Source organism: Aphis gossypii, unplaced genomic scaffold (genome assembly GCF_020184175.1).
Source record: "Aphis gossypii isolate Hap1 unplaced genomic scaffold, ASM2018417v2 Contig00534, whole genome shotgun sequence".
Taxonomy (NCBI): domain Eukaryota; kingdom Metazoa; phylum Arthropoda; class Insecta; order Hemiptera; family Aphididae; genus Aphis; species Aphis gossypii.
Window position 1 is genome coordinate 61,861 of NW_026083147.1, and position 10,221 is coordinate 72,081.

Genomic DNA, 10,221 nt, shown 5'->3' on the forward strand with positions numbered 1-10,221 from the left:
TAATTTTGATGGTGGGAAGGAAGATGAGTGCGATGATAGAGGGCTCTAGCTCTTCGCTTTTCAGAAATTTTTATACGTATATACATTGATTAAATATACATAGATAGTCTAAGTGATAGGAAAAATGGTTAAATGCTAAATTAGGTGGAAAAATGTGGCGGACCTAGGTGTTGGCCGGGGGGCCGGTTCGCACAGCGGTGAAAAACACGTGGGGAAACACAAAAAAAAACAAGCACTGCGTTTGGTTATAGTCGCGTGTGATCGCCGTATATTTAAATCAAACAAAGTGCAAAAGATTAATAAAAAAAAACAAATGTCTGAACAGAAAAACTCAGGGAGTTAACGTTAAACAAACAAGTGCAAATGATTAATTGCAACAAAAAAATGTCTCACCGTAGGTGGGACTGGATAAGAAAACTCGGAGAGTTAATCGTTTAAAAACAAAACAAAATGAAGAAACGAGGATTGTTCGGTTCTGACGATAGTATAACGGTGTGGGGTTTTCGGTCCGCGGTGAAAATGTCCGTCGGGACGGTCGGAAGACTAGCGGCGGAAACGGTCCGCGGTACCGGCGGTTGACAATTCCAGACGCGCTTATCGCGCGTCGGTGTCGGCCGTCGTCGATTGGCAGTTGGACAGACAGGTGACGGCGCGGGTTTCCGCGCAAAGGTCGTTTGTATTCAAACGACTATTACGCGGGACCGCGTCATACTCCCCCCCCAAACCGCCAACGGCGGCGAAGTTCCTGCCGGTACCGGCGGTGTGCCGATGAGTGGTGAAGTGTGGGCACCTTATCCACGGGCATGTTTTCCGGCTGGTTATAGCGGACATGTCCCGGCGGTGCCTAGGGTGCGGTCGCCGGTTGCAGGCACTTGTCCGGGGTTTCGGCACGTGTCTCCGGCTGGTGATAGCGGACGTGCCCCGGAGTGCCTACTCCCGTCGAGGTGACGCCGGGAGACTATGGAACGTGTTATCGAACACCGTCTCCATAATATCATCCTCGTCGGCAAGGTGCGCGTCCGGTCCTCCCAACAATTCCGCCTCCTCCTCCGCTGATATTTCCATATCAACGGTTTGCGGAGGGGCGGCTGCTGGTTGTTCCGTAGCCCCGGTTGTTCCGGTAGGTATTACTACCTCCGGTACCGAGGTTACGGCGGGGGCCGGTGGCGCGGTTCCTTGCTGCGGCGCTACCCTTGTCGGGGTGGTGGTTGGAGGGGCTGTGGAGGCCGGTTTTTCCAGGCGGTATTGCTGGGAACCTGGTTGTCGGGCCCGGTAGTCCCGCATACGTTGTAAGTTCCGGCGTTGACGGGCGTTCAGCGGAGCCGGCAAAGTTGTGGGCGTTGTGGTGGCAGCATTTGGCGTCCGTGTGTGCGGTGACGGCAGATGACTTGCGGTGAGCAGTGTTGGCCTGGTGGTGTTTGGCCTTGGGCCCGGCGCTGGTGGCTGCATCTACTGTATGTTCAGCCGCGACATGACTGTCGGACGGGTTTGGCGGTCGGCTCGTGCCGTGGCCGCCGGTCGAGGCGCCTGCCTGGGGCTGCGCGACCTGTTCAGGCGAATCGCCGCCGTGGGATCGCCGCTCGTTGCCCTACGGAAGACGGCCGTGCGGTCCTCCCAGCCGCGTGTGTACGCCGCCCACAACACCGGATCGCGCTGAAGCTGCTCCGTCGGCATCCGCATCACCCGCGCTGCCGTGGTGGTGTTGGTGGCCTCCTGCAAGCTCGCCACCCTCAGCAGTTCCTGACTTCGTTCCAACAGCTCCGCCGCCTGCTGGATATTGGTCGCCGTGGTTGCCGTGTTCTGCTGCATTATGTCGACTGAAATTCATTTAATTTAGTTTTGGGTTTGTTGGGGTGGGGGGCGGGGTGGGGTGTGGTTTTGTTGCGGTCGTCGCCCGTTTGAGACAGGACACGTGGATTTTGCGTGCGGGTTACTGGTCCGTAAGGAACACGCCTTTACCCACACGTTTGTACAATTTTACCGGTCCCCACCATTTCGGTGCGAATCCGGCATGAAATTTTTTGTGCGCGCTCGACAGGTGGTGCGCTCTATAGTACACCGTGTCACCTGTTTTGTATTTCGTGTCCGTCTGGTCCCCCATTGCAGGCGGTGCGTCCAGTACGGCGCTCTCACGTGTCGCCCTGTCCCTATCTGTTTGTTCGGTCGAGCTGTCCGCTGTACGAGACAATGCCCAATCCCCCGGTCGTTTGCCCTCTCTGCCGAGGACAAGTACCGACGGTGGATATCCTGTCTGGTCGTTGCGTCTATTCCTGATTGAAAACAGTATAGGGGCTAACTTGGTGTCCCAGGTGTTGTGGTTACCGTCGACGAGTAGCGCGCGTAGACCTGGTTGCGGCGTTCGACCGGGTTGGCCCTCGGATGATATACCGGAGTTGTCCAACCCTCAGCCCCCCATCGCTCGATCGCCTTACGCATATCGTTTGCTACGAACTGCGGGCCGTTGTCACTTAAGCACACACGGGGGTATCCGAAACGTGAAAAGAACTCTCGTTCGAGTGTTTCGGTTATTGTTTTCGTAGTGGCTGTTCCGAGCGGGTACGCTTCGGTCCACCTACTAAACAAGTCCGTGGCAACCAGTAAATATTGTTTTCCCCTACTCGTACGTGGATAGGGGCCCATGAGGTCTACGCTAATTACCTCCCAGGGTTGCCGGGGCGTTCTGGGAGTGATCGGGTCATCTGCACGCGCGTTCAGTGGCTTGGTACACGCGCAAATGTGGCACGACTTGACATACAGTCGGACGTCGTTTTTTTGGCCGTTCCAAAAAAAACGTTGTCTTACCGCCCTGTATGTCTCCTTCCAACCTGGGTGGTTTGCGAGGACGTGGTCGTGGTATCTCCAGATCACGTTCTGCGCTTTGTCGTTCGGTACTACTATTGGCGTGTGTTCGCCCAACTTTTTCCGCAGAAGCCCGTCGGCAAAGATGTATTGACCACTTTTTGCCGTGGTGCTCCCGGTAGTGTGCGCCGGCTTGCCCGGTGTCCCGTTGTTCATTATGTCTCGCGTTTCGGGGTCATTGGCCTGCCACGTCGCGAGCATCGCGTGTGTGATAGTGTGGCCTTCGGTCGGCTTGTCCGGGTCCGTCGTGGCGAACAGGTTGTCGGCCGGTATGCTAGTAGTAGTGACGGGTGTTGTGGTGGTGGGTGGTGTCGTGGGTACTCCTACCAGACGTTCCTCGAGGTGCTCCTCGTCTACCGGGGGCCCGGGGGCCGGGTTCCGCGACAACATGTCCGGCGCCTCGTTCTGTACGCCGGGCACATGCGTGGTTTTGTAGTCCAGGTTAGCCAGTTGTAGCGCCCACCTGGTTAACTTGGAATTTGTATTTTTGGCTCGGTGGAGCCACGTGAGGGCCGCGTTGTCTGTGTACAGGTCAAAGCGGCGGGCTTCCCAATATGGTCTAAACTTGTCCGTTGCCCAGATTATCGCGAGACACTCGCGTTCAACCGCGGCGTACCGTCTCTGCGTGTCACTGAACTTTCTGCTTGCGTAGGCGATTATCCGTCTTTCGTCCGGTCTGTCACCCCGTTGAAAAAGAACGGCACCTGCCCCTATTTCGCTAGCATCAGTCTGTAGGCAGAACGGTTTTCCGTAATCTGGTGTCGACAGTTTTGGCGAGTTGTACAGGGCGCGTTTTATTGTGTTAAATGCCGCCTGTTCGGTCTCGGTCCATGACCATTTGGTGCCCTGTTTGAGTCGGTTTGTTAGCGGTGCTATGGTGTCCGCGTAGTTGTCGACAAACTGGCCGTACCAGTTGCAGACGCCCAGGAACTTCCGTAGGTCCCTAACTTTAGTTGGTGTGGGGAAGTGCATGATGCCCTCTAGTTTCTCCGGTTGCTTATCTATGCCGTCGGAGGGGTGATATGTGTCCGAGAAATGATATTTCGGTAGATCCGAAACTGCATTTTCCCGTGTTGCACGTTAGCCCGTGTCTCTGTAGGCGTTCCAGAACTTTGTCCAAGTGGCACTGGTGTTCGTCCGTAGTGTTTGAAAACACCACTATATCGTCAAGATATACGCGGACGAACTCGTCCAGGTACCCTCTCAACACTTCGTTCATTAAACGTACAAAAGTCATGGGGCTGTTCTTGAGGCCAAAGGGGAGGACTCGGAACTGATACAGACCTCGACGCGTCCGGAATGCCGTATATTTTCGGGCGTTTTGGGTAAGCGGTACTTGCCAGTATCCCGACTTAAGGTCCAAAATGCTAAAAATTTTCGCGCCTCGCATTTGACGTATCAACATATTGAGGTCCGGCATTGGGTAAGCGTCGGACTCAGTGACGTCGTTGAGTCGTCGGTAGTCGATGCACAATCGGGGCGAGCCGTCTTTTTTTTTTGCTACGACAACGGGCGCGGCCCATGGCGACGTGCTTTGCTCTACAAGTCCCTGTTGTTCCATATCCTGTATCATGGTATCGATTATAACCTGTTTTGCCTGCGGGTAGGGATATGGTTTGAGCGCTATGGGTGTTTGGTTTTTTAAGAGTATATCGTGTTCGATTAATCTGGTGCGACCTACGTGACCGCTGAAAACGTCCGGGTAGTGCGAATTACTTCGGTTATTTTTTGTGTGTGTGTCTGTGTGTGTCATGCTATTACATTATCGATATCTCTGGTTGTAGGTGGGGGGTGGGATTCCGGCCCTTCCAGCACGCCGTTGTTCTCCTATGTGACCCTAAGTGAATCGTGCTTGTTGTGTAGTCCCAGGTGACTTCGTTGTGTACCAGGAAGTCGTGTCCTAGGAGTATGTCGCAGTATAAGTTGTCCAGGATGGCTGCGGTGAAAGTGACCGTCAGTTCTCCTATCCTGGCTTCGAATGTGGCGGTACCACTTGTCATTGTGGTGTGTCCGTCCGCCATTCGTACGTGGGTGGGTTGTCCGTGGTGTGGTGTGCCGTGTGTGCGTGCAATGTTCGGGCTTACATATGATTTTTGCGCTTGTGAGTCGAGTAGCGCTGTTACGAAGCCTGACCTAAATTCGAGCTCGACCGCGGGGGTCGGAATCTTGTCGGGGCATATTCGCTTTTCGTTACTCGACGTTGGTTGTTTACTGTAGCGGGGCAACTGGTTCTCAACCGCGTTACCGGTACTCTGATGAGCGGTTTGCACCGCCATTATCAGATTGTCCGGTACGGTTGCCTCTGTGCTATTTGTACGTTCCAACGGTGCACACGTTGATTTCATAGTAGTAGTCTGTGTGTGGTTGTGTGATGTCGACGACCTACTACTTGCTGAAATTTTATGTGTGCGGGAGGGTGATATATCTGAAGACGCCGAGTTTGTCGATGCGCGTTTGACAGTTATATCCCCGTCCGTATTGCCGAACGTTGTTGGCGGTGGCGTGATCGTGTGTGTGTGAGTATGTGAGGCGGCGGCACGGACAAATGTTCGCCGACTCAGTTTCCGTTTCCCGAAACCGGTGTGTGCTCGGGGCAGTCACTGTTCCAGTGAGGCCCTCCACAATGCTTGCACGGGTTAGGCGGTAGCGGTTTTCCAGCTGTACCGTCCCGTGTTCGCGACTGGTGGGTCGGCCGGGTTGCACGGGTCTGTTCGACCTGTTTGTATTGCAGTTTCGGTCGCGGTAGCGATAGCGGTGGTGCTGGTGTTATTTCTTCCGGTGTGTAATCTAATATGCTCGCGATCCGGCGAAGGTCAGCGAATGTCGCGGGACTTTGCAGACGTATGTGTGTGCGGTACTCATCTCGCGTTAATCCGGTTATCGTACTGACTAGCTGTGGTTCAGGTAGCCCGGTGTTGATACGGCGCGCGAGTTGGTTTTTCCTTATCACGAACTCCGTTAGTGTCTGTGTGGCCGTTTGTCTCACCGATACTATCTCAGCCCGCAGCCGGGATTGCATGTCCGCGTTGTCGAACTTCTCCAAAAATTCGGCGCGGAACTCATCCCAGGTGAGGTCCAGCAACCTGATGGGCTCCACCATGTACTGGCCACGCCCTTCAGCTGCGGTTCTATGATGTTAGTCCAGCCCGACCTATCTATCCGTGACTGGTATAGTATCGATTCCGCTTTGTGTATAAACCGTACCGGGTCCCGGGTGTGGTGCCGTGGAACTCCGGCAGCGAAAACCTCGCTGTACGTACCTCGTCGTACGGTATAAGTGTTGACTGGTGCGCTTCATATGTGTGCGAGGGTGTTGGCACATTGTGATTACACGCCGTGTTTTCAAAACGTACCGACCGGCCGGGTACGTGATCGGATTGTTGGTATTCCGTGGCACGCGGTTCGCGTGGGGCGGGGTAACTCGTTCCGTGGTCCATGACGGTTGACGTGTTTGTGAGTGTGTGTGTGTGCGCTCGCATACTATCGGTCACCGATGCCTCCGGCGTGTTCCGGTGCTGTCCTGATAACATCGTGCTGTGGAGGCGGTACGGTGACGGTGCCTCCGGTTGTCGTTCCGGCGCCTGTTGAGACACACCTATTTCCAAACGTCGCATTGTCTCTGCTATGCGCGCTGGTCGTCACCGAAACGGATCATGCAGCTCTCGAGCATAGCCAGTCGCGATTCCAGACTGTCTGCTCGCGGCGGGGGCGTTGCCGATCTCTGCGCCTCCTGAATTATGTCGCGGCCCCTTCTGATCATGTCCGTCAGTTGTTGATTGTGTGGTGTGGGTGGTTGGTTGTTGGTGTTTTGTGGCTGGTGGGTGTCTGTGAGGTTGTCCGCTGTGGTCTCGGATGGTGAGGTCTGGAGTTCCGGGTTCGAATCCGAGCCGCTTCCGGTCTGCCCAATGGTCTCCATGGGCTGGAACCGGACAGCGTTGGCCTGCAGGTCCATATCCGCGAAATGTTGGGACAGCCGGATTTCGAGGGCGTCTTTTGCGCCCCCATCCGGTAGTCCGCGTTGCCTACATTCATAGCGTAGTTCCGCGACGGTCAACTCGTTAATGTATTTTCCCGACATGTCGTCCGGTCGGTTTTCCGGTGCTGTGTACGGAAAAAATATACGTGGTTGCTGTCGGTAGAACGGGTGTCCCGTTCCTCCGATTACGAGTGACTCGTTAATCGGTATTTATTTCCGTCCGAATGTAGGTCAGTGGGTTTGTTGTTGTTGTGTGTGCCCGGCAATCACCTAACCGGTTTTCGTGACGTGTGCCGCGGCTGCGCGTGTGTGCGTTATCCGATCGACTATCGCGATTGCGACTTCGGCGGTGGTCGCTTTAGACGGCGGCGACGGCTGTCCGGTTTGGTGTATTTTTGTCCCGGGTGTTTGCGGGTGGTGGTGCTGGGCGGTGGTTGTGTGACCTTGTCGCGCTCTTGCGTTCCTACCTATCCTATTCCGTGTGTGTTTGCGGTGTCGCGCGCGCTGAAATCGGTGCGTCCGTAAGTCGGGCGGCGTGGACGGTCGGTCGTTACGTGCTTTATGACTGTGTTACGTAACGCCGGGTTTTTCCGTTACCGCCTGCAAACCACGTTTCCGTCGTATGGACTCGGGGACTTTCCGCAAGTTTCACAACAGGGGGTGCAATGGGGTGGGTAGTATGTGGTAAGTAAATGATAATAATTTTCACTTACCGGTGATTCCTTTTCGGGGAGCCAGTTCTGTGGCGGACCTAGGTGTTGGCCGGGGGGCCGGTTCGCACAGCGGTGAAAAACACGTGGGGAAACACAAAAAAAAATAAAATAAAAAAAAACAAGCACTGCATTTGGTTATAGTGGCGTGTGATCGCCGTATATTTAAATCAAACAAAGTGCAAAAGATTAATAAAAAAAAACAAATGTCTGAACAGAAAAACTCGGGGAGTTAACGTTAAACAAACAAGTGCAAATGATTAATTGCAACAAAAAAATGTCTCACCGTAGGTGGGACTGGATAAGAAAACTCGGAGAGTTAATCGTTTAAAAACAAAACAAAATGAAGAAACGATTGTTCGGTTACTGACGATAGTATAACGGTGTGGGGTTTTCGGTCCGCGGTGAAAATGTCCGTCGGGACGGTCGGAAGACTAGTGCGGAGACGGTCCGCGGTACCGGCGGTTGACAATTCCAGACGCGCTTATCGCGCGTCGGTGTCGGCCGTCGTCGATTGGCGGTTGGACAGACAGGTGACGGCGCGGGTTTCCGCGCAAAGGTCGTTTGTATTCAAACAACTATTACGCGGGACCGCGTCAAACGCTTTATAAAGTGAAATGGGAGCCAGAATTGTAGTAGTGTGGGAGCCATGCCAATAGGTTGCGCTGTTAGTAATTTGTTCTGCCATGAAAAGGTTTTGTCTTACCAAGACCAAAGAGCTATCATCTATCTGTTATTAATTTTATCACTATCATTTAAATAATTAAATTTGCAACAGCGGTCAACATCAACAATACAATACCTACCTACAACGTGTCAACGTTATTATATTTTGTTTTTTGTCTGTGTTTAATATTATAATAATATTAAATTTTTAAAATGTCCCATGCTTGTGGTACTTAGTGTTCGTATGTGAACTGTAGCAAAAGTGCTCGTTCTGACTTGGGTGTTAAACTCTACCGTTTTCCAAAAGATGTAAGTTTGTCAAGACAGTGTATATTAAACTTCTATTAAGCGTTGGATTGGAAATTTGAAATGTCTACCTGGCCTAAACACTGCTTTATTTAAGCAGTTGAAAACTAAAGTTGATGCTATGAGTAGTCAGGAAAAATATTGCACATTAGTCTTCGATGAGATGAAAATAAAGAATTTTCTTGAATACAATAAATATTTAGATCTAGTTGAAGGGTATGAAGACTTAGGCTCCAAAGGCAGAACTAACCAACTTGCTGGGCAGGCTATGGTGTTCATGATTAGAGAACTATATTCATCATGGAAGTTGCCTATTGCATATTTCCTACCTTCTACATCAGTAAAGCACATCATATTGGCTGATTTAATAACAGAATTACTAGAACATTTGTTTAAATGTGGTCTTGTAGTCAAAGCTATTGTATGTGACCAAGGTGTTAGTAATGTGGCTGCATTTAAGGATTTAAAGATGACAAAAAATAAACCATATTTGATGTGCCACATATATTTAAGAATCTCAGAAATCATTTTATAAGAAATAACTTTTTATTTAATGGAAAAGAAGTATCATTCAAAGATCTGAAGGATACTTATGATATAGACAAAAAAAGCTCTACTAGTCGTTCTTTACTGCTTATAACTGATGCACATATACATCCAGGACCATTTCAAAAGATGTCATGTAAACTTGCAATGCAATTATTTAGTCATAGAGTAGCCGTTGCTATAAAGACTTGCATTATGACTCAACAATTACAATCTAGAACAGCTTCTCAAACTGTAGAATTGATTAAAAAGTTTAATAATTTGCTGGATTGTCTGAATAGTAATTCACTTTATAATTCAAATCCTTTTAAATGTGCTTTGTCCTATAAAATCCACAATAACTTGAATTGTTATATGAAGCTAAGGTTTGGTTTGAATCGCTAAAAAAAATATCTACAGATCCAAAAAAAAACACTTAGAGATACCAGTTCAGTTTGTTTTGATGGGATGGTATGGACACTTAATTCGATAATAATGTTATATAAAGAACAAGATGATATTGGCTTTAACTATTTACTTACACGAAGACTTAACTCCGATGTTATTGAAAATATGTTTGCAGTTTTTCGTCAAAGATGAGGATATAATAGGTAACTATCTATTTAATATTTCAATGTTAAATATGTTAGTAAATAAATATATTATTTGTTTTTATTTTGTTATAGTAATCCTACTGCAAGAACGTTCAGAACAACTTTCCGTATGCATGTTAAGTCTAACTTGATGCAGCCAACAATTCTGTCAAACTGTGAACCGGATGATGATATAAATTTTGCTTAGCAGGGATGACAATATGTCAACTGAAAATTGTTTAGGTGAAGAATCTGATAGTTCAAGTTCCACGATTCAAGCCTTATCATCTATAGTATAGAGGATATTTCGAGTACAAATTATAAAGATTTTGTACCTAATACTAAAATACAGAATATATTTAATAAAATACCTGAACATATACATAAATATAAATTGAGCGATGTATGGAATAATACATCAAAAATACAATTAACAGATCTGCACAGTGTGTCAAAATCACTTGATGAGATTCAGAAAATGATAGATGAGGAAGTTATTAGAGAACAAAGCCAAAAACACCAGTTCATACATTCAAATCTTTTGTATGTTACAATTGGCCATACTATCTATTATATTAATAATAGC

The 10,221-nt window shown here is 49.6% G+C and overlaps 1 protein-coding gene across 1 annotated transcript; it reads right to left on the minus strand.

Moving 5' to 3' along the window:
- Positions 1 to 930: 930 nt before the first annotated feature.
- On the minus strand, positions 931 to 1,449 carry LOC126554533 (anti-sigma-I factor RsgI2-like). Its single transcript, XM_050209597.1, has one exon. The coding sequence runs from the start codon at positions 1,447 to 1,449 to the stop codon at positions 931 to 933; it is 519 nt and encodes a 172-aa protein (XP_050065554.1).
- Positions 1,450 to 10,221: the final 8,772 nt, after the last annotated feature.